This window comes from Puma concolor, chromosome E4, assembly GCF_028749965.1.
Source record: "Puma concolor isolate L17-30 chromosome E4, mPumCon1.1.hap2, whole genome shotgun sequence".
In the NCBI taxonomy this organism is placed as follows: Eukaryota; Metazoa; Chordata; class Mammalia; order Carnivora; family Felidae; genus Puma; species Puma concolor.
In genome coordinates this window covers 13,898,544-13,923,500 of record NC_141683.1, presented here as the reverse complement: position 1 = coordinate 13,923,500, position 24,957 = coordinate 13,898,544, and the positions used below count along the sequence as shown (strand labels likewise).

General features: G+C 46.3%; 1 protein-coding gene across 3 annotated transcripts in view; it reads left to right on the top strand.

Moving 5' to 3' along the window:
* The first annotated feature begins 5,897 nt into the window (after nucleotides 1-5,897).
* TGFB2 (transforming growth factor beta 2) overlaps nucleotides 5,898-24,957 on the top strand; it is an 83,619-nt gene continuing 64,559 nt past the window's right edge. For 2 of the 3 annotated variants that reach the window (XM_086693671.1, XM_086693669.1), the window contains exons 1-2: nucleotides 5,898-6,244; nucleotides 20,794-20,877. In XM_086693671.1, coding sequence (XP_086549797.1) covers nucleotides 5,899-6,244; nucleotides 20,794-20,877 — 430 coding nt within the window. In that variant the 5' untranslated portion in view covers nucleotide 5,898. The remainder of the gene's footprint in view (nucleotides 6,245-20,793; nucleotides 20,878-24,957) is intronic. The other variant, XM_086693670.1, reaches the window with a different exon arrangement.

Below are 24,957 nucleotides of genomic sequence, written 5' to 3'. Positions count from 1 at the left end.
ATATCTTGGGAAATAAAAATTCTACTTTACATTGTGATGCTCATGTTTTCTAAGTATGGGAACTTAATCGTGTCTTTATCATTTGCCTTTTCTTTTTCCCTACTCTTCTTTCATTTTTATTTGTGCCTTGTTGAAATACTTCTCTCTCTGCCTTTCTCCCCAGCAACCTACTCCTGGCTTCTTGCTTTGGGAAGTGTGTCTGGACTGCTGGGTGGTGGGTGAGGAAAGTCATAGACGCTCTGTAAGCTTCAGTAGCAAACACTGCCCTGACTGAGGAAAATCCCACGGCTAGCTTCTTTGTAACAACACTAGCATTTTATTAAGCAGGTGTCCATTTTATACTGTGTGCCAACTGTCCTCGTATGTCCATTTCTTTCTATCAGTCCCTAAATGCTATTTTAGTGGATGAACTTCACCAGAGGCAAACCAGATTTTAGTAGACCCTGGGTCTGACAAAGCCCAGGCCACTGAGAGACTGCCTCCGAAAGAAAGACTTCCTCCTGCTGGAACTCTCACAGAGCAGAAATGGAGTGATATGCAGAGATAGGAGTGTCCAAAAGCCAACACAGTAATCCATCAACTAATCATAATTCCAGAGGGTAAGACGAATGTTCCCACAGAGTATCATTAAAGGGTGTTTATCTCTGCTGTGCTGTTTTTGTCTTGTCCCTATCTCGTGAGTTTATCCCTTTATCTCTCACCACCTCTGATCTTCTCTTTAAGCCTTTCTCCCTGCCCGCTGTTCCCTCCTTTCTTTTTATCACTTTGTCTTAGATTAACCTGTAGCTACAAAATGGAGATAATAATTGGGGAAATCACTAACCTTTCCACTTCATTAGTCCAGAGCAGAAATTTGTTTACTTCTAGAAATGCAAACAGAACAGGACACGGCCAGTGTTTCTGAACTGCATCAAATATAAAATTAGAAGAACTAAAAAAGGCTTAATATTTTCACATTCAAGCGTTATTTGCATTTAGCATTTATCACTAGAGGAAAATGTAATCAATTACAGTAGTTCTATAGATTTCTTTTTTCTACCTCCTGAGTTTTAATAGTTGAAACCCTTGTGGGAAGTTTTCAAAGTTGTTGCAAATAAAGTTCTTCTTTCATTAGAGTCAGGAAGGACCTATGACATCATAAACTCTTGCCTAGGATCCAGAGGGTAAAGCCCTGGACAGAGATGAGTAGTTGTGATATCAAACATTTGTTTAGCATCTTGTCGGAGTTCTGCAGGCCTTTAGTGAATGGACCCATTAATGAGCAGAGAAGGGCTAGTGCTCGAAAGAGCTGCACCCTTTCCCCTCTGATCTGGGAAACAAAGAAGTCCATTTTAGGGTGGTAAATAATAAGAGACCTTAATCTTGAATTTCAACCTAACTGGACTTCAGTCATTTAGAGTTCTATTCACCCAAAGTATATTTTCTTGTCCTTTCTTCTTAGAATTAATGGGAGCAAAAAGCCATAATGTTTAAAACAACTGAATGGGAATGTACCTCCCCAAACTCCTCAGAGGCGTAACCATGAGGCAAAGTCTTATTAGCATCTACCCTGGCTTTTTCATTCTATTTATATCTGAGAAAGAGGAGAGGCCACATGTGTTTTGTTACACGTTCCCTGAAAAAATGAAGTGACAGGATATGAAAATGGTGGGTCATTTAATGAGCACATTTTAAGTGCCAGGTTTGCTGGAACTGTTTTGTGTACCTTGTGTATTTTAATCCTCAGTAGTCTTGTGGGTACCATGCATTATCCCCATTTCACAGACAAAGAAACTGACACAGTATCTGAGTAACTTGGCCAGGATCACAAAAACAAAAAGTGGCAGAAACTTGAACTCATGAAAACTTGACTCTGGAGCCTGCCTGTTTATGTAGGTTAAATACCATTTTGAGGTAATCAAGATGATCTATCTGGGTTAAACACCCTTTTACTGTGAAGACTGTCTAAAGTGCCTACCACATAATAAGATCTCAATAAATTTAGTGAATGTTTACTTCTTGAATATAGAGATGAAAAGGTTCCAAAAGAGTTATTTAATAGAAGAAAGGATCCACTTGTGGTGTTCAGGGAGGCATCTCTTACAGGGTTAACCTGTTACATCTTCAAAGGGTTTCTACCTGACAGGTAGAAAGGGACTCGTCTCCTGTATCAGGTGGCTCAAGTGGCCTCAAGTGGCTCTACTTGTCCATTCCACATTTCACCAACCCCTCCTCTGTCCTACCTTCCTGGGCTTTGGGGAAATTAGAAGTAGTTTATTATGAATAAGCAAGAGGTCCAAGGTGTTGTTAAGTTAGCAATAAGTGCTCAACAAACCAAGTATTATGGGCATAAGTGTGTCTGTTTTTGTTGGGAAGGGCTGTCAGAAGTACTTATGGCTTCCGTTGTTTTCCTAGAAGTAATGCAGGTGGACTTTTGCTAACCTAACCCACTCTAATCTGAGTTTACTCAACCTCTGGTGAGTTTGTGTCTACACCAAGGGGGTAGTCTCCCTGATTTGCGGGGAGGCTGACCCTATGTCCTCAGTGGAGTATCGTGAAGGAGGTAACCGGCCATACTCCAAGGCAACATCTGTAGTCCCGAGGTCCTGTTTGCAAGCCTTGCTCTACTTTCTAGAATTGCCTGAGGTATACGAATATTCACCTTTCCCCCTTCGTGTACAGGCAGACTGCAGTTCTCAAACTGAACTCAAGGGGAGAGCAACTTGAAACTGCGAGCCCCACAGCATCTCCTCTGGGTGACACTTTGCCTCGGCTATTGGAATGGCAGTTCATTGTCCAAGTCTTTTCGAGCTGCTTGGATTTGAAACTGGCCTCAAGGAAAGGAAACTGCTAATGCTGATTTATACATAATTTTCAGAAGTGGATTGGAACAGTCTCTTGATTTCAGAGTTTTCCGATGTGCCCTCATAGGTAAATAATTCCATGTTCAGAAGAGTTCAGAATATGCTAGATAAAAGAGCAGAACAGTTTTGGGTTTTTTTCCTGCAAGATTCTCCGAGCTTTTAACACGATGATGGGGATTGTGAATCTGCAAGAAGCAACGGGGACCCACGTATCTCCCAAACTTACTTCACTATGGAATCCACGTTTGTCAGACATAGCCGTGTGCCCAGGGCATCTTAGAAGTCCATAGTGGGTAAGGACACAGACAATGGATCCTGACTCTAAAATCCATTTCTACACTTACTATGCTCTTGAACCAGGTACTTAGTCTCTCTGCACCTCAGTCCTCTCATTTGCAAAATAATGATAATTGTAATACTTTCTAGGGTTCTTGTAAAGATTAAATGACCATATATATATCTCTACCCATCTGTCTCACATTACTAAGGGTAGTATGTGTCCGCTATAATTATGACTATTCAACCCTTTATTTACAAATGATACGGGCCCCATCCCCATGTAAACTCCTGAAGTTAAAGTTCCTTGTGACCTTTCTATCATAAAAGAAACATCTGAACAAAGGAATTAATGTAGAGGCTTTGAGTTTGGGGGAAAACAACAGTTTCCAGTTGAAATCATCTGCTAGGCAGTATGGCCACAGTCATGATGAAATGAAAATGCTGACTTTGAGTAACTGAATAAAATAAAATAAAATAAAATAAAATAAAATAAAATAAAAGACAAAGGGAAAAGTGAACAGTGGCAAGAATCATTCTTGGATTCATCTGAGACTAGAGTGAAACAGAAAATGTCAAGTTGTATGTAATGCCCAACAGCAGACATCAAACACTTTACAATTCCAGCTTCCTGGATGTATGCTATGGAAAGAATGAAGGTGGTTACTCATGTCTAGCTGGGGAAGAAGGTGAAGAGAGAGCCATAGCAAAAAGTGGTGTGGGCAGCCAATTAAGATACCCATTCATTCATTTCAAGAATGAAACAAGTAAATGGATTTCATTCTCTAGATAAAAAAGATGAAGATCTGTTTTCTGTTTTCAGCAATTCACTGTCAAATGGAGGACTAGACAGTAAACAGCAAACTGTAATAAGCTTCAGGATAAAGGTACTAGCAACAGTCTGGTGGAATCCCAGAAAATAATTCCACTAAAAAAGTAAGAGGTGAATCTTGGATTGGAAGCAGGTCTCAGGGTTGGGTGAATCCTGAATAAACTGATGCTCATTTGCAGAGACAGAGGGGGAGAGAGAGAGAGAGAGTGTGTGTGTGTGTGTACAATATAGGAGGAAAGACATTCTAGAGCAAGTGATTCGGTTTGGGAGGCTGTGAGTGAGCCATGCTGAGTAAAAACGGGAGGCTTGATAGCTTGTCCTTCAACAGACGCGTCCAAAATGACTATATAAAGTAAATACCATAAATCACTGTTGTCAGGGCGCACACTCCACCTCCTCCCTCCCTTCCCCACAGCCGTCCTCATTTCCACACCCCCTCAACGGTTCAGGGAGAGCTCGTGGTCTAAGTAAACGAGAGGACTTCTGACTGTAATCCTAGCACGTCACTTTGTTGAAGGCAAACACGTGGTTCAGGGAGAACTTATAAATCTCTCCTCCCAGGCAAGATCGTGATGTTATCTGCTGGCAGCAGAAGGTCCGCTCCGAGGGGAGCTCCAGAAGCTCCCGACGAGAAAGAGAGAGAGAGGCAGGCAGACAGGAGAGAGAAGCAGAGACCGAGAGAGAGAGGCAGAGAAAGGAACAGAAGAGCAGGAGCGCAAGTGACGGAGACACGGGGACAGGGATGGGGAACATAGTATAACGGTCTAGGGAGCCATTCGGGAACAAAGTGAGGAGCTGCCCGGCTGCAGAAAGGAAAAGGACAGGGTCTCTTTCAGGGTGCCAAGTGCCCACCTACCCGCAGCGAGAAAGTCCGAGTGGGAGAGAACCCAGGAGAGGGTGGGGAAGGGTGAGAGTCCAAGGGACCCCTCTCGCAGCCCCCTCAAGGAATAACGCTCCCTAGTCAGCGCGTCCCCGGGGCTGCAGGCGACGGCGGCAGCTGGTCGTCGGTGGCCGGGTTGGCGTCCGGAGCGAGCGGAGGAGGAGAAGCAGGAGAAGGAGGGCGCTGGAGGCTGGACGCGTCTGCAAGCGGCGGCACGACGTGGAGTAGCCGGGCGGGTCGGCGCGCGCCGGCCGGGGTGTCGGCCACCGCGCGCAGCTCCGGGAGCAGGATCGTCGCCGCCTCCGCCGCCGCCGCGGCCCGCGCAGGACCCGACCGAGTCCCGAGCGCCGTGCGGAGCGCACCCGCCTCCCCGCGGCGCGCCGGGCTCGCCCCCAGCGCGCGCACACGCGCGCGCGCACACACACTCGCTCACACACTCACACACTCACACACGTGTGCGCTCTCCGCTCCGGAGCCGCGGCTGCTCCTGCTCTCAGCGCCGCAGTGGAAGGCAGGGCCGAACCGCTCCTTCTTTAAATACCTAAATTACCGCCCGGCCAGCCTCGGCGGCCCCCCGCACAGCGCTCCCGGCGCCCCTCCCGCCAGCTCGCCAGCTGCCAGCCCCGGGACCTTTTCATCTCTTCCCTTTTGGCCGGAGGAGCCGAGTTCAGATCCGCCACTCCGCACCCGAAACTGACACACTGAACTCCGTTTCCTCCTCTTAAATTTATTCCTGCCTAATAGCCACTCGTCTCTCTCCCCCCCCCCCCAACTCGTCGCTCCAAGAAAACTTTTTCTTACTCCCCAAAGTTAGGGTTCTCCCTGCCCACCGTGTGTTAATGTTTCCACTTTTGGAACGACCTGCATCTTCTTTTTAAAGGAATTCAAGCAAGATACCTTTTTCCATTGGACGTTGACTCTCGATTGTTTGCAAAAGTTTCGCATTAAAAAAAAAAAAAAATCTACCTGATCTGTACTTGAGAGTTGTCGGTTTCTTTTTTTTTTTTTTTCTTAGTTTTTTTTTACCTTTTTTTTTTTTTTTTAACTTTTTCCACCTTTAAAAAAAAATGCACTACTGTGTGCTGAGCGCTTTTCTGCTCCTGCATCTGGTCACGGCCGCGCTCAGCCTGTCTACCTGCAGCACGCTCGATATGGACCAGTTCATGCGCAAGAGGATCGAGGCGATCCGCGGGCAGATCCTGAGCAAGCTGAAGCTCACCAGCCCCCCAGAAGACTATCCCGAGCCCGAGGAAGTCCCCCCGGAGGTGATTTCCATCTACAACAGCACCCGGGACTTGCTCCAGGAGAAGGCGAGCCGGAGGGCGGCCGCCTGCGAGCGCGAGAGGAGCGACGAGGAGTACTACGCCAAGGAGGTTTACAAAATAGACATGCCGCCCTTCTTCCCCTCGGAAAGTAAGTACTGTTTTTCGCTTCCATTCCCCGAGGCTTAGCGCTGCCCGAGGCTCTCGGGGCCGCCACGGCTCCAGGGATCGCCCTTCCCGCTCCGGGTCCCCGTCTGCGCTCCCCCCCACCCCCGTCCTCCGTCCCACCCACCTCCTCGCCAGTCGGGTGCCTGAGAACGTTAGGCTTGCAGTCGGCGACTTTCGACTTAATTTTCTCCATTTCTCCCTTCCCCCAACGCCTCGGTCCCGTACGAGGCGCGATTCTGTCCTTCTGGCCCCCGAAAGTCTCTTCTCGGCCACCAGCCAGGAGTCAGCCCCCCCTCCTCTGTCAAACGAGAGGCGCTCCCTAGGGCAGGGTCAAGCTGCGACGTCCCGGTGGGCTCGTTTTCTTGGCTTGGCGCGGAGCCCGCCGGGCCGGCGCACCAAGGGTTAAAAAAAAAAAAGTGGCTCAGAGCTAGCCTCTCCGGAAGGCGCCCCTTTCCGGGCCGACCTATCAGCGGGTTCCCCAAGCCTTCCCTATTGTCTCTAACGCCCCGAAAAATGTCAGCATCGTTGACACAAAACCCGGTTTGGAGACCCCTCGAACACTAACTCGACACCCTCGACTCTCGCATCTGTTGCCACAGCTGGGTGTTTACACTCCCCGCAGAGCGAGCCCTCGTCACCACGTCCCCTTTTGAGTTCACCTGGAGTGGTAGAAGGGACAACGTCGCTTCTGACGGGGCTTAAAAGCGTTTTACTTGGCGTTATTTTCCAGAATCCACTCAGACCTGTCTTAAGATCGCTGCTGGAGCAGATCGGTTTCCTCACGGGGTTTACCGTTTATCTTTCCTACTCCTAGAGCCTCGGCTCCCGGCCCTTGCACAGGCTTCCTTGCAGTCACTTTGGTGCATTCCTAAATCTCACGTAGGGTAGAAGACAGCCGATTTTTTCTTTTTTTAAACTGGCTTCTCGGAGGGCAGCTGGCATATAGTAGCAGAGGGACAGGTAAAGTGATTTATCGTGCAGTTCCTGGGGGGGGGGGGGGAGAGGACAGTTAGCTGAGAATGGTATCCAAGTTCTTAAAGAAAAAAAAAAGAAAGAAAGAAAGAAAAAAAAAAAAAGCATCATCCTCCAGTGATACCTGAGAGGGTTAAATACCAGGAAGAAGAAGAAGAAAAAAAGCTTCTACATTTGCTATTCCAAATCCCCAGTCATAAACTTTTCATTGGTTGCCCATTTCTCTCCTCCCCTTTCCATGCCCTATATACTTGCTGGCCGCCTTCACAAAGTCTCTGTGTCTTGCCTAAATAGATAATATGGCCATCTTAGTACTTTTGTCCTAGAGGCTCTAATTGCAGGGTGGTACTTCTCCTTCTTAATATTTCTTTTTAGTCTGACAAGTCCCAGTCCTGCGACTTTTCCCATGGCTTGTACTTGCGGGTCTCAGAACGTCAGCCCGTGTATCTAACCCCAGTCTTCCTGGCCACCTTTCTTTGGCTGCACCTTCTCGACTTCTTGTTCAAGAGCAGAGCAGATGCGGGGGATCCTGGCCAGCGGGATGGTTTTAGTACCGTCATGAGGGCCTTCCTCAACCGCGGTGATAAATGCAGACACCCCGCTTACTCCCCTCGGGAAGTAAAGCTTTCTACCTGGGGTGGAGCCAAGGAGATATTAGGAAAGAAAGTTGACTGTAATTGGCCCACAGTGCTTGAGACCAAACAGAAAGTCGAGTGAGTGCGTGTGCTTTCTCAAGCACGTGTATCCGTTCTACGGGTATTTGGGCTGGTAGGTAGGGAGGTTATATAGAATCTGCACCGTATTTACCTGCGAAAGTTCAGATGAATTGCCAGCACTTTTATAACAGACAGGAGGTCTGATCTCTGCTCCTCATTAAGACAGGTGTGGAGAGAGCAAGTTACCTAAGAGGGTGTTGATTCCTTGCCCTTTCTGGTGCATCTCGGTCCAAATTGCTGAGATGATCCAGCCCAGAATAATGATCATCAGCAAATTGGAAAAATCCTCAGATTGTTGGGATTTCAGAGGATGTCACTGAAGATCAGCCTGTGGATTCTCTTCTCTATCCTACCTCCGGCCACCAAATAGATTAAAAGCTCTGATAAGTCCGGTATAAAAAATATATGCAGATCCTATCAGTTTTCATACAAAGAATGCAGCCTTCTATGGAAGTTTAGGAGCAGAAAACCATATTAAGAGCAGATTCGATACTACTGTGCAAGGGCTGTGGATAATTTTATAGAAAGTAGGTTAACTGATTTTCCAGCACTTTCTAGTTATACTGGAATATAGTGAAGCCTTCCAAAAAAAAAAAAGGGAGAAAAGAAGAAATCACTCCACCATATTTTTAAAGAGCAAATTGAAAGTACAGCATTGGCTTATATACCAGCTTTCCCTCTTTAGGACTTTCCACCCAGCTTTTAACTCGGGCGTCACTGAAGTAACCGTGGGGAGGAATGTGCCTGTCATTTCTTGCAGTGAATCCGGCAAGGGTCATAAGCCCCAGAGATGAAGGCATGGGAAAGATCACTGGTTCACTTTTTACCACCAACTTATTAGTGTTCAGGGAGTGACTTCAGCTCAAATATTACAAATATGCTCTAATTATACTCAATGAGCTATATATCATTACAGATTGCTGATAGCCCTTTGTGGGACATTTTATACAGTTCAGACTAAATATTTTTAGCAATGTGGAGATTTAAGAGTAAAAATATAAGAGATATTGTATATGCCCTCAGGCATATTTTGTTTTAAATATTATCCTTGGCCCAGCATACTGTATAAATATAGTAAATATGAATAGAACTGGCCAGGTGCCAATCTCCTAGGATGAATTTTAGTCAAGAAGGTATTTATGGGATATAAATAATACTGTGTCAACATTTAAAGAAGGGGTCTGATTAAGTTTGAATTTATTCATATTGATCTTTTCACATGCTGTTGGTTTAAGGCTCAAAGTGGAGTTATGCTAAGGTTTACCGATAGTTTACCCAGTGGGAATTAGTAGCCGTCTAGTCCTTTTGACAATGCACTTGATGTTCAAGGCACATTGATTTGAAAGACACTGCTCACAGCTTTAGAAATTTTGAGAGTGATTCTGTCAACTAGGGTAAGAATCCAAATGATTGACAATTGGAATCGGTAGAGGCTTGGACAATCAAGGGAAGAAAGAGAAAGTTTCACTTTCTATCTTTCCTCTTACTTTTTTCATCATCACAGATCGGGCAGTGTTGGGATCCTAACAGGTGGTGATTCCGCCCTCCCCCTCCCTTCCCGGGAACCTGTGGCAATGTCTGGAAACAGTTTCCGTTGTCATGACTTGGTAGGGAAGGGGTGCTACTGGCATTGACTGGGTAGAGGCCGGGTTCTGTTGCTGACCCCCCTAAAATGTACAGGACAGATTCCCCCCCTCCACTCCCACCACCACGTACATCAGACACTCGTCCAGCCCCAAATGTCAACAATGTGCATGTTGAGAAGCCCTAGTAAGCCTGGTATTGATTTTGGCTTATTCAGTTCTGCTAGGAGTGCCATTTTAAAAGTAATATCCTAACCATAAAATAACTGAGTGTCCAAAAGGACATTAACCTGAGAGCATTGAATAGAAAGATAATTGGAAAGTTATCTTAATTAAGTGCGAGTATGTACTGGACCAGTTTGGTGTGATATGTACATTCTTATTATGCTCTTCGAGCACCTAAATTGAAGACATCAAAACTCCCCATTCATTTAGCCTAAATAATGATGTTGCCCCACCCATCAGTGACTTCGGGCAGCAGCAATGTGATGTTAGAACAGAGCAAGAAGAAGTGAGGAGCAGTCTTGGATTTTCCTTGCAAGGAAAATCAGCAGTTCGTGTTAATGAAGAGTAGACCCTCCACCCTAGGCACCGGAAGAAAGTAAATAATTGTGTTGGTTCATTCTATCCTATTGAGCTAGATAAACTGAAAGCTACAGCCCGAGACATCACCATGAGGTTTCCTTTGTAATTGTGGCACATGAGAGTTAAGCATTCAATAGCAAACAACCTCCTTTTCTATTTCCCCTGTAATTTTCCAAGTGAAATCATGGAATGTAGAATGAATACCAATAGCACTATGGTTTTGGTGACTTCGACTTAAGATTCTATTCATGGACATGTCTTTCTGTATACAGATTGCTGGACTCTTGGCCAGCTGCCCAATGAAGGCAAATGTTAGCAATTGCTGGAACAGAGTAGTATTTTTGCTTTATATTCAGGGGTTTTATTTTTTAAGATTCTGTGTGTCCAGAGGTATGAGAAAGAAAGAGAGCAAGATCAAAGACAAGCGGATTTGACCCCTTGACTTCTACCATGATTGAGTTATTAACACACAATGGACCAGACTTTAATTTCTGCATTTTTAATTGTATCATTGCTTGTCCTAACTCTAGTGCCTGACTGTGGTTCCATTGAACTTAGGTCACATTCTTTCAGGATTTCCTCTCCTTTCCTCCTTTTGCTTTTCAAAGACTGGGAGAAAGATGCTGTTTATAACCGAAGGAGTTGGGCCGCTTTTGTTGCCAGGTGAGACCAAGCTCGCTGCAAGCTTCTCCTGAGGCGTCCCCATCCCGTGGAGGCTGGGCTTTGCGAAGCTAGAGGGGCAGGTGGGGACCTCTTGACCTGGCAGAGGGACCTGGAGCCCTCTGTGTCTCCACAGCGACCCCTGGGGTCTACTCACGGAGCTGCACTTTCTAAATTCTGACTTTTCCCTGGCGAGAAGACGCTGATGTAACCTAGTCCGAGCATCTTTCATATAAAGATATGAAAGAATGACAGATCATTTTTCCTAGAGGAAACTGAGACGCGAAAAAAAAAAAAAAAAGGCTAATGACTCACTGCTGATCCCACATCAAATCTGGGTTAGCACCGAGGAGGTCACTGACTGTTAGGCCTTCGCCCAGAGATTACAACACACTTCGGGCTGCATTTTTAGAAGGTTAGGGAGACGGAGTGGAGGAGCCGGGGCCCTGGGCGGGCGTGCTGGCGACCACCGGGTGGCTCTCGGTCCGACCCTGCCCCCCGCCCCCTGCCGCCTCTCCCACCCCCCTCCCCGCTTTCTGCTGTAAGGTGAGCAGCCTCAGGGCAGAGAGGCTGCGAGAAGGAGTTCTGAAAACAGCCCTTTCAGCTGTCTTGATGTAGCATTTCCGGTCCTGACGGATCCTGGAGAGAGGATCTGGATTTGCCAGATGTGCTCGCTCTACGCAGGCAGCCTTTCTCCTGCAGGGTGTATTCCACTTTGCAGATTCGGAACAGCTTGATGAAATGTGCTTTTGGCCCAGATAAACAAATGTTTCCATTGTCATTTTGAAACCATATGGTGCGCTTTTGTTGTTTAATATTCTTTAAACAAAGATCGTTTTAAACCTAGGAATTCAGCCTTCTCCAGGTATTTTAAATTAAATGGCTCGCTAAAGATTCTTGGATGGGTTTGCCTAGACTCAAAGCCGGCCTCTTCACTTGTTTAGGAGAAATTCGCATCCTGCTGCAACCACCGCGGGGTGGGTAGTCATTTGTTTCTTTCCTAACGTCGGAAATCCGGAAGTGGGTGTTGAACTGCACTGCCCTGTGACCACCTTGCGCCCTGGGGCCGGCTTGGTGGCCTTGGCTCTGCATAAAACTGCCCTTTGACCTCTTCCCCACAGTCTCTGCATTACCTTCTTCTTCAGCTATTCTGGAATATCTGCGTGCATGGCCGTTACCTTCACTTTACCAGGCCTCGCTTTCTTCCCTTCTAAAGATGGAGAATATGCCTGTGTCCTAGGGTTGTCGGGTGGAGGAAGGCCTGCGGAAAGAAGCGCCTAGCTCTGCGTGCAGCACGTAGTAGGTCTTCTTTGCAGCTATTGGTTCATTGAATCTCAAACATCATTGATTTTCAGAAGCGCCATTATTTTGTGTGGCACCAAGAAAGCAATATCACTGACCATTAATTCTACCATGCCGCTAATTGTAAGACACATTAAAAAGAGGGATTTTAGAGATATTAAAGTGGGATTAAAAGCAGGGTTCCGGGAACTACTCCCGCCAGCCTGGAATATCACTGGTACCTTCACTTCATTCTTGTCTTTGTATTACTTCCACTCAATGGATCCATTTCCCTTGCTTAACGTGGATCGGGCTTTAGGTGACCTTTGTTGCGTAAGAGACTGGGGAACAAAGGCGGGAAGGGCTGGTAATTCACTGGGTCTAGTGCTGTCTGTCTTCGTATAGGAAGCCCTTGAGAATTTAGGCTTCTTAGGTAAGATTTCAGGTTTCTTAGATAAAATCCAAGACCTCTCAGGGTCTGGCCCCTCCTTGCTCAGCCCCACGTCTTGCTAAATCCCTGCATGAAAACTACACTCTGGCCACAGCGGCCTGTTTGCCTTTACCCAAATGGGCCATTTATTTTTGTGCCTCCGGGCCTTTGTCTGTGCTGTGTCTTCTGCTTGGAGATTCATCTTTTAACACCTTTCAACAGCCTTTGAGCTTTAGGCAGATGTCAAAGCCTTTGATTTGTGAATTAGTTCATCCTGTGCAGCCTCACAAGACGGATAACTCATCTCTACAGCAAGCGGCCTCTTCTCTTTTGCCGTCGGGAAAATCTAGCCACATTGCAGCTGGCTTCTTCACCGGTTTGTAAATTGCCTCAGAACGGGAGCTGACTCTCACAGAAACTAGTGCATCGTATTTGCTCAATACCTGCCTCATAAACGAATGAGCATTTCCCTTTAGAGAATAAGATCGACCTACCAGACGAAGGATTTATGGTTCCCAAGCATCAGGACCAGGTGATGTAGAGATGAAATCGACTCCCCTTCGTTATCAGGGAGAATGTGCCCCATGGATCCTATCGCTGTGGGAACGGCAGCACTGGGCTTCTCCTACCCATGCATTTCCTGTTTCCGGTTTTACAGATAATAAAGAGCATCATGGTGAGAATGATAATGATGGCATCCAACCTTCGCTGGGCGCTGACGATGTGTCGAGCACAGTCTTAAATACTTTACATGCAAGTCCTCATTGGATCCTCACCAGTAACCCTATAAAGTCCGTACTAGTATTTTCCCTGGGACATATGAGGACCTGGACGTAACTATTTCTATCAGGGATGTGACTTATTAAAGTAAGGCTCTTAGTTACCACAGATAATCGAGACCCTAAAATAAGAGACCAGGAAATGGAGAGCCTGACTTTCCTGGCCCTCTTGCAAAACGATGTAGCACATCCGCGGAAGAGTGGTATCTCTCCTCTCCTACCATGAATTATGTTGTTAAGCTCTGAATTCTTTCCCTACAGAAGGCATTATACCACTGAGGCCATGGTCCTTTTCCCATGGTCCTCTTCCCTGCCTTTAACACATTCAACTTTTATCTTTATATTTGGTTGATGCAAAAATGCTGATTTATCAAGTCCCTGGTTTTGGCCTGGAGCTGCAGCCGTTTCTTCACCAACGTTTTGATAGGTTTGATGGAAGGAGGATTCATCCTGTCTCTTTCAGAGAATTAGTGTTTTGGGGAAGGCAGGTTGGTGTGGTAATGAGCACGGGGATAACATCAAACACAAGGCCAATGGCAGTTGTTAGAACGTGGTGGTCTTGTTTTAGTTAGCTAGTTAGCAGCTTCGCTGGTTCCTCGCCTGTTGTCCAAACTGCCTGAGGGACGTTTAACTTGCTTCCTGCTGAATTCCGATCTTGACTGTGCCATTCGTGGCTTTGTGGCCCCTTATTTAACCTGACCTCAGTTTCTTCTCTTCTAAAGATAAAGAAAGAGACACCGGGGTGACTCAGGCAGTTAAACGTCCGACCGTTGGCTCAGGTCATGATCTTGCAGTTTGTGGGTTCGAGCCCCGCATTCAGCTCTGTGCTGACAGCACGGAACCTGCTTGGGATTCTCTCTCTCTCTCTCTCTCTCTCTCTCTCTCTCTCTCCTCTGCCCCTCTCCCTCTTCTCTCTCTCTCTCAAAATAAATAAATAAACTTAAAAAAAAAGTAAAGATGAAGACAATAACACCCATTCCCTAGCGTCAGAAAGGACTGATGAAGACGTGGGTAAAAAAGTGTAGCTGTTTCTGGCACCTACTAGGCTTGCTTTGCATTGAATCTCAAGGGCATCTTGTGGCGCAAGTTCAGCACGTTAATTTCCAGTTTTGATTTTTTTTTTTTTTTTTTTTGACATCTCAAGATGTTACCAACCGTTTCAAGGGGTATATACGTGTTTAGGGAAAACATGTCTCAAGTATTTTAACCGATCTCTCTGACTATGCATATGGCTCACATAGCATTCACCCCTTTATCTTTCTCGGCCAGAAAGTTTGAAATGCAGTGACGCAGGGAGCGGATGTGTTTCCTAAGAAGCTGATACTAAGAGGGTGCTTCTGTGTAAGGTGCTTCTGGGCCTGGTTCAGTCCTTCTTCACAGGTTTCCTGCCCCTGCCCCGCCCCCGCTCCCGCCAAGTGAGAGTCTGCTGAGATGGAATCCAGGCCATTTGCACTCAAGGCTGAGCCAGGTCAGGCAGCCAAAGTTAAGCTGTGGTGGACCTCATTTCACCTCCATAACCAAGCACTGGCCGCAACAGTTTCTTAGCTGTCAGGTGATTCATTTTTAAAAAGGCCTTAGCGACAAATGACATCAGGGAGTAGAAGTCTCCACGAGGAAGATGGATGGCAGGAAGGAGAGAAGGTGGCCCAGGGTCACCACAAAGGGTCTGAGGAGGAAATGAAAACTTGGGAGGTGATAGCCGAGAGGAGAGGCCTCACCAGGCCCTGGGCGGCTGTTCCCAGTGCAAGATGTTCTCCGTGCGAGGGAGCCTCCTGCTTTCCTGGGGCAGCCGAGTGAAGCCATTTCATTGGTGTGAGAAAAACATTGCCGTCCAGGAGGAGTTACGTTTACCGGATGTAGCCTCTGCTGGATTTCTCAACAGCCGAGAAAGCCATCATTTGTGGACCAGGACGATCCCTTCGTTCTCTCGCATGAGCCCTTGGATATGTTATCACCCGACAAGTTGGAAGCGTGGGGCTTCGATACCCCTTTAACCGCGGGGACTGAGCAATTGGAGGCAAACGGAAAATGCTTTCTGGAGGTTGTGAAGCTCAAACCTTCTGAAAATAGTTCAGATGCATTTCCGAGCTCCCCCCGCAGCTGTCTGCCCTTGCTGGCACGTTCCACGCGTTCCTCAGCAAGAGCACCGCTCTCGGTCAGGCCCTCCTTGCTGCCTGCATGCTGGGACCGGGGAAGCGGGCTCTTCCTGAAGCAGAGACACTGGCTTGCTGACAATGTCTATTTCAGCATGCGACGGCTTTTTTTGGGAGATGTTGTTTGTTTCAGGAAATCCTGCAGCATCTTTCCAGTCTCCTGCAAGAAAAAGAAAAATGTTTGCGACTTAGACCTTGGCTCTGCTCATTTGGCTTTCCCTATCTGACCCACACCACGCTGACAAATACCACATCTGTCTTGACGAGCCGGTTCACAAATAACTACTCATTCATAACTTTAGGCTGTTGTAAGGATCCTTATTTGTTACTTCATCTTGGGAATAGGAATGCAGAGTTTGGTTTTGAGAAAGACCACAAGTCCAGCGGCCTTTGCAAATCTAGACGGAAGCACTTTTTGGTGTCTTTTAAGCGCACTAAAACATTTATGGTTTTCAAAACGTCAATGGGAATTTTTGGGAAAATATAATTTAAGTTTTGAGTCTTGGACTCATTTCAGTATTGGTAATTCAGTGCTGTTTTTAGACCAGATCGATCAGAGATTATTCTCTCTAGACCAGATTCGGCAGTGGAACAGTGGTTCCGCTTGGGAGTTTGGTTCTTATTTGGTCATTTATTTTTCCATCCATTGGCTTAATCTCATTTTCACTTCTGCTTTGACGTCTTAATGACAATACCACTGAAGTTGTTGCTCCCTGCTTTATGATAAAGGCTTAGAAGTAAGTTGCTGGCTGAGAAAGCACCCAAAAGAGTGGATGACATATTCAGAGTCTACTTTAGAAGGACAAAAAAAAAAAAAAAAAAAAAAAAAAATCACAGACTGAGGACTTTTTTTTTTTTTTTTTTTTTTCCCAGAAGTTAGGCGATTTGGTAAAAAGAGCTGCCCCTTCAGAGGTCTGTTTGGGCTTTCTGAGGGGAAATGTTCCCACATCCAAGCTCATACCTTGGCATTTGGGGCTCTGGATGTTAGTGGGGAAGAAACAGAGATGGGAGTGAGCCAGAATTCCTAGCTTTAACTGGAAGTAGCTGGACAAGAACCAGAGCTGAGTTCTGGCCGCCTCCTCAAGCTCAGAAGGATCCGTGCTCACCTGTAGATATGTCTTTTGGGGCACCTGAGTGTCTCACTTGGTTGAGCATCCAGCTTTGGCTCGGGTCATGATCTCACAGTTGGTGAGTTCGAGCCCCACATCAGGCTCACTGCTGTTGGCATAGAGCCCACTTTGGATCCTCTGTCCCCCTTTCTCTGTCTCTCCCCTGCTCACACACGCGTGCTCTCTCTCTCTCTCATAAATAGTCTGTTAAAAAGTCATGTTGATTTGAATAATAATTTAGTCACTCATTTGTACCCCCTCAGAGTATAAAGCCCTAGTTAAATACGTTAATGACAGTGAAGTATGTTAATGGAAGTTAATGGAAGTCACTGGTTAATGGAAGTTACTGGTCAGATGTATGAACTAAACCCTGAACCGCCACTGTTTTGCCTACTCCCTAAACTTGTGCTTCTCTCCCCCATAGAATAAGGCGACTGGTGCTGATTTGTCTTGGAGAGAGACATATTTTGGGAGAATTCCACTGTCACAAAATGTCACCATCAACAATGAAACTATGTGTAGAGAGTCATGTCTAATTTCATTAATTCTTTGGCACTAGTATCCAGATTCTAGAAAGAGGGTCTCGAGCCCAGCTGACCCCGAGTCATTATACATTTGGGATCAGCAGTCTGCCCTCTCTCAGTAACATTTGCTGGAAATTCGCAAAGTAGAGACGCATTGTAGTAAGTGTTGGGAAGAAATGATAGTACCCACTTACGAAACTGCTGCAGTCATGAGAAGGATGTTTGTGGGGCAGGTTTGGAGGGATTGAGGTGGGGACTAATTCCACACCAAGTTTACTGGAGCATTTGTAATGGCATTTAATTATGGTTAAGCTATCTTGCAGCCAGAAATGCTTTCTCTTTCATAGACACTTTCACACTACAAAAAACCACTACTTACCCAGAAAAGTAGACTTTATGAGAGGCTGATTTTTCCCTGATCCACCTGGTTGGATTGCCTCAAGGTCAAGTGAGATTTTGTAAAAGTCCTTTTTGAACTATAAGTTCACAAATACCTATACTAAAGTTTCTCAAATTTTACCATGCAAAAGAATTCCCTATGTCAGTAGTAGTGCTTGTTATAAATGGGGTTTCTCAAACTTTTGTCTCCTACCCTCCATCCACACTGGGATTCAGTAGTTTTGTTTATTTATTTAAAAAAAATTAAATGTTGATTTATTTTTCAGAGACAGAGAGAGACAGAGTGGGAGCAAGGGAGGAGCAGAGAGAGAGGGAGACACAGAATCTGAAGCAGGCTCCAGGCTCCGAGCTGTCAGTGCAGAGCCTGACACGGGGCTCCAACTCAGGAACTGTGAGATCATGACCTGAGCTGAAGTCAGATGCTTAACCAACTGAGGCACCCAGGATGCCCCGGGATTCAGTAGTTTTAAGGTGGGCTCCAGAAACCTGCTCTTTGACAAGAAAGCCAGGTGATTCTTAGGCAGGAGCTCCAGAAGACGCTCCGGAAACACTCTGTTTTTGTTTTGTTCCTTAGCTTTATTCCTTAGCTGTGTCTTCACAGGCAAAATGAACCTTACAACTTTTACAGTTAATATCGTAATCTTTTAGGCATTTTGCAAACTACCCATGCAAAATTTTAATTCAGGACCATTTCTATCTTCCGGCGTAACACGAGTGATAGTCCTCCATTATCAGTCAGTGAGTGCCCAAATACTTCTAAAAAGGACTGTTTCTCTAAAACTAATTCATGTCTCGGAATTTCATAGGTGTTCACACTTTATACAGCATTTCATACATATCCAAAGACTCATTGATCTAAAAAAGCATATTCCTACCACAGTGCCGCTTTAGTCATATGGATTGTTGAGACTGATGTTTTTAAAAACTAAGAATTGCTTTCTTTAACCTAAATAATCACTATTAGCATCACTTCTGTCTCCATCCGATTTCCGGTCTTTACTTCTGCACAATGGATCAGCACCAGAGCGTCCTGTCTTTTGGCCTTGCTTAAAAACAAACAAACAAAACAAAGCAAGAAAATAAGGAAAGAAAGGATTTAATACAGCAGCTTTATAACAGAGTAAAAGTAAACCAAAGGTGCATACTTGAAGACTACTTGCTGGAAATTGCAAATGACGGTAGTTACCTTGCCTTGGTCCCACCCAGACTTCCTCTGACCTGGGTGACCTGGGGCATTTCAGAGATCGGGATTCTGTTACTAGAACTGTCCCTCTTCCGGCACCACGACATCCACTGGCCTGAAGAAGGTGCTGTTTCCCAGGAAAAGGAGTTAAATCCCCCCAAGAAATGCACAGGGCCATAGTTGGAAGAAAAAGTGTTGCTAGCCAAGCGACTTCCTCTGCATATTCTGCCTTTCTCTGGCTATAGTCTTGGAGATTTTTATTTAAGATAACTTTCAGCATCTCTTGTTAGAGGTCAGATATGAACGAGGATTTTGTTTGACTTGCTAATCTTGCGACAAACAGTTTATACCCAGTGTAGCTTCCTGTCTTGGCTGACGGGTTATTCGAGGGAATTTTCTCCCTGTTAAGGCTGTGTAGAGGCTCTAAAAATAAACAACATGGTTGCTCATTGGGGAGAACACGTGTGAGCAGATGCCGGCTGGTAGTGGCATATGGTGGCAAGATGATAGTGGCATATTGCAGAAACCTGGGTGTTGGCCTTCGTCTTCCATGCCATCCGGGCCATCCGGAGTCCCAGAGTCTCCACGAAACAGGGCTCTGACCGGAAGGTGTAACCCACAGAAATGTGAAAGCATGGCCTTGGGGTCTTGGTAGTGGGCGGAACGTTGGAGACGGTAAGTTACAGGGTATGGAAAAAAAAAAAAAGGCTTCCTTATCCATTTTCAAAGTGAGAGATAAAATAGGCACAAATCTGGCAAAAAAAAAAAAGAGAGAGAGAGAGAGAGAGAGAGAGAAGCATCCACCCACAAGGCTTTTGTCTTTGGTCAAAAGAAGTTTGCAAGTCAGGTCTGAAGAGTGGCAGTGATAACCGCTTTTGGAGGACGTACCCTAGGTGAACGGAAGGTACATGGATTTTACATCTGGGTGGGGAGCTCGGGAAGAAGTAGGTTCACACCAGGTCTGGAAGCCGGTCGGGGATTCGTCTATCAGATGAGATAACTCATAGTGTTACCTCCCTCGATCACCTTCAATTTGCCAGTGTCATTGTGATCTTCTAAAACCCCTCAGGGGTAGCGTTACGTATGCTTCATCTTACAGAAACAGAGGTTTGGGTAAAGCCAGGGATTTGTTCAGAGTTTCACAGGAAACCAGGGACAGGGTAAAGGTTTCAGTCTACATTTTGTTTTTTTTTAATGTGTATTTATTTTTGAGAGAGAGAGACAGAGACAGAGACAGAGCAAAAACTGGGGAGGAGCACACAGAGAGGGAGGCACAGAATTCAAAAGCAGGCTCCAGGCTCTGAGCTGTCAGCACAGAGCCTGACGCGGGGCTTGAACCCACGAACTGCAAGATCACCACCTGACCTGAAGTCGGACGCTTAACCGACTGAGCCACCCAGGCGCCCCTCAGTCTACATGTTCTTATGCAAAAATCCATTTGTCACTCACTCCACCCCAGACAGAACACTCAAGAGTGTTTTCTCTTCAATTAGAGGTATTTTTCGGTGCATTTTCTTTTATAAAAATATGGTGGGCGATATACGAGATGTAGTTGCTGTTACTTTAGAGAAAGAAAAGTTCAGAATTTCGTGATGGGATAACTGTCATGGCAGATGCGTTTAATCCATCCCACGTAGCCCTAGATTTCTAAACTATAGCTCAGCAGCCCCGAACCAAGATCCACTCGCATTTTTGACTTATTCGAAGAGTTTCCACACGCGGGTTAGAAATGACGATGGGGGTCTTAAGAAAACTGAAATCTAGGCCAACCAAATGAAACATTCAGTTTCATTCACAATAGGTAGGCTGTCTTTTATCAAAGGAGGTCAAGGCCCTTCCTGTTCATCTTTAATATAAGTCACGGTATTTATTTTACCATTTCCGTATATAAATTGTGCATTGTTATTTTGACACTAGAGCTAAGTGTTAAAGGGAAAACGGAATTCAGGAGCGTGGCTGGTGGTTAAGAGATCAACAGATCTGGGACCAGAATCCAGAATCCCTCGTAACTCCTTGGTCCCTGAGTAGCAGGGACCTTATGTATGTGGGGGAATAAGTATGTTCAGAGAGGCCCCTTGGACTTTGAATCTTTGTATAGCTCTGTGCGAGGCGTCTCCTCAGTAAAATAGCTAATGACTGTGCTTTTTAAAACTCCTAGCTGTCTGCCCAGTTGTTACAACACCCTCTGGCTCAGTGGGCAGCTTGTGTTCCAGACATTCCCAGGTGCTCTGTGGGTACCTTGGTGAGTATACTTGTCTGCTTTATACCTCATTTGATGTAGTGACATCCAGTCCATCTTTCGTGTGTGTCTCCTGTGGGGAACTTGTCAGAGGCAAGATAGAATTCTGAAGTGCAGCCTTGTTGCTGAATAGTCACAAAGGCGCCCCGAAGTGTCAGTCACAGTTTACCTGAGAAAAAGTTGTGAACAGCTTTGCAGTAACTGATGACTTAATTGTTGTATGTGAAAGAACGGATTGTGGGTATATGACATGTGTGTCCCGGGGGGTGGCATAGTGATCCGAAAGACGGATCTGCGACACCACCCCCCCGACCCATGGAGGATGCTTTCTGAGGGGTTGAACGGCATGGCCAAAACATCAAGTGTCATTTTTTTGTTATCTTTTTTGCATCTATGTTCTTCTGCCCGGCATACAGTAGTTGCTCAATTAATGTTTCTTGTACTCGACGGAAGGGGAAGAAGAAGCTTTTCTTCTTCATAGGGAAGCCTAGGGGAAAGTTGCCATTATCTGTGACCTTCATGGTGTCATTTGTGGGTTGCCTGAGAGTGGATTGTCATGGGTCAGGCCTTTGGCCGACTGGACGTGGGAGCTGGCCACTCAGCCCTGACCCTCAGCATGAGCGCACACCCCTCAGAGCCAGTACCACGTGCGAGGCCGAGGGGCACTGAAGCCAGCGGTCTCAGTGCTTTCTGATTCGAAACGGCAATCAATTCAGCCAGCCTTTATTGAGTGCCTACTGTATGCCGAGCAGGGAGACCACAGCAAAATAGGACTCAGATGATCCTGAGGTGTTCAAGAACTCAGGGGTCCGAAGTTGCCCCTGATCCATGTTCAGGAAGAAATGAAATGAATTTGCAATCCTGGCATTGGTTCCCTTGCATTTTTGAGACCCCAAGAAGGTTTGGATGATATTCGTGCTAAATGTGGGCGGAGGTGCCGGATAGGGATAAAAGAAATGTTTTTATTACCCTGGTAGATACCTGATTCACTGGTATATCCTCCTCCGCCATGTACCATGCCCAACCTTGCTTGTTAGGAATCAAGGAATGAAGGATTAAAGTAGTTTATTTCCAATGGGCTAGGCCGGGTTTCCTCAAAAAGAACTGATTCTACTGAGACGATACATTTATTTTCATGAACTGAAGTGGCTAAGAACTGCCATGTGGAAAGAGTGGAAAGTTTAATCCATGCTTTTAGATTTCCCTTTTGTGAGACAGATTATACGTTGTTTTCGATCCATAATTTGTATTTCATTTCACTGTCCAAACCAAGAAGAGTTGATTATCTGGTGTTTGTCCCACTAGCTTTTTGGAAAAGGAAAGAAGGGATGGAATGAGAGGAGGAAAACATTTGTTGACTCCCTCCCGTGTCCCTGGCACTTAAGAGGCATCATTCTGACCCCTTCCCCGTGTCGGTGGGTTGGGCATGGATGATGATCCCCACGTGTCAGGAGACCGTGGCTTGGACAGGGAAAGACCCTGTCCTCGGGCACAGCACAGGCAAAGCCAGGATCTGAATTCAGGTCTGGCCTCCATGCCCTCCACCAGGCCACGGAGCTCCCACACTTTCCTGCCTCCTTTTTGCGTCCCCTTTGAAACCTCGTCCCCTTCATTTTTATCACTTTCTCGGTGACTACTTTGGATTCGTTTCCTTGTCCGCTTTTCTTCCCCTAGTAAACGTGTTGAGAGCCCCACTCTGCTTCCTTGTGTGGTTTCTCCTCTCAGACACTCCTCGCTTGGGGTTATTTTCGGTCATTTAATTGCTACAAGCTTCCTTCTTTCTTTGGTGAAAAAAAAAAAAACACTGGAAACCCACCCTGCTCTTCAGCGAGTCTGGGAAGATCAGGAGTGTCTCCGAGGGTGTGGAAAGGAGAGATAGGGCACCAGCCCCATGTAGATTCCCGTACAGTGGGAGGCTCTGTCACCCCGCCCCCGGCCTCCAGGCCTGTGGGAAGAGCCTGCGGACCCCTTTCAGACCTTCCATAGAAGACTGCTGAGCAGTGGGGCTCTGCATTTTTTTTTTTTTTTTTTGTCTCTGTTCTTAGAAATAGTAATTGAGTAAAAATGTAAGTGAGTGGGTGCCAGGGGGCAAGTGTCCAGGGTCAGGGTGAATTTCTCCATGCTGAGTGTGATTCTGAGCGCTCGTTAAGTGGAGGCTGGCCTGTGCCAAGCGGCTCCACGGCCATCCCTGTCACCTTGTGTGAACCGCCTCTCCCTTCCAAGGAGATGTTGGGAGCGGCCGGAGGGAGCTGGGCCTGTGGCGCCTCTTGCTGTTCTCACTCTCTAACCTGGGTGTAGTTGATAACTCCGTGTTCTGACACCCACGACTGGACTGGCGGTGCTGATGCTTCATCAGCTGGAAATGAAATCCTCTGGAGGATGAAATGGTCCTTGCTTCTCACAGCCCATGTGGCTGCTGAATCATTTTTCTCTTTTTAAATTCATCACCGCCCCCCCCCCCCCCCGAAAATCTTGGTTGAGATCAGGTTAGCCTGCCTGAAGCTTTTCCTAATGAGATAGAAGAAGCCAGATCATCAACTGGAAGGGGCTCCCTGTGGATAAATGGATTGAAAATTGTGAAGGCAAATTCAGGTGGTTTGGGGTTTTGTTTTGGTTTTGGTTTTGGCTTTTTTGTTTTTTTTGAGAATTTACTGAATGAGAGGCTGTTAAGTAGCCCCGTGAAGGTTTAAAGATGGTGTTTCTCAAAGCGTGGCCTGCATTTGTATCTCCCGAGGTGTCACAGAAAGCAGATTCCCTGGCCTGGTCTCAGACCAGATCCGTGGATCTCAAGATCCGTGGAGGGGGGCGGGGGGAGTGGAGGCACCTGGACACCTAAGCAGACACCGAGGGCTGTTCTGACCTCACTGGTGCTTGTGGATGCTCCGATTGTGCAGGTCTGTGTACTCACAGCCCTTCAGCATGGAAGGATTCGGACCCAGTAGGGCTTCTGTTTGATCAGCTGGTTCTGCAAGTGTGGGACCCTTAATCCACGGCACAGCAGAATCTTGGCCCCGCGCCTTCCATTCTCCCACGTGCGTGCAGATACCGAGGTAGGGCTGTTGTCAATAGTGTCACACATTTCCCTTGCTCACTCTTCACCACAGAGGGAGCGATGAGTGCGTAAGGAAATAAATTAGACACACAGGGTAATGGGTGCCTAGTTTGGAAGTTATGCTTGGGGGTGCATTTTTCCGCTCAAGTGCCTTCAACCGGGCAACTGTGAGCGGAAGGAGAATTTGGAAAACTCGTGTATTATGTGTAAGTGACATAGAGAACGTATAAGTCAATGTATAGTGTTTAATTTCTTGAGGTTCTGTTGGATCAAAGCACTGCCGACCTCTTCATGGCCTGAATTCTGTTCTCAGACATTCCATGGGGTAAGGATCTAGCCGACAATGGAATGTAAACTCTACTCACTCTCTCAGCCAAACTCAGCTTTGAGTAACGGCAGTTTCCTCTTTCCAAATGCTGTTTTTCTCAACGAGAGGTAGTAGAGCAGGTGCAAATCTGACCAGCTATCGAAAAGAAAAGTTAATGATAAGTTGCTTGGTATCTATGCAGTCCTGTACCTCCTGTTATTCTGATGTGGTTTTGGAACCGTAAGTATTTTGAATCCGGCCACACATTATGGATATTCTGTAACTACTGTAGGATTTTGGGGCTATCAAACTATTTACAGAAATGTTCGGTTCTACATGGACTGTATCACCAACCATCCCACACGATTGAAGTATGAAAAGAATGCAATGAATGAAAAGTATGCAAAGAATGAACGCAGATGGTATTAATACTATTTCCCCCCCCCCCCGGGGGCGCCTGGGTGGCTCAGTCGGTTAAATGTCCGACTTCAGCTCAGGGCACGATCTCGAGGTCCGCGAGTTCGAGCCCCGCGTCGGGCTCTGGGCTGATGGCTCAGAACCTGGAGCCTGCTTCCGATTCTGTGCCTCCCTCTCTCTCTGCCCCTCCCCCATTCATGCTCTGTCTCTCTCTGTCTCAAAAATAAGTAAACGTTAAAAAAAAATTAAAACAAAATACTATTTCCCCCCAAAGCTTTTAATGAAAAGATCTCTACATTAATTACAA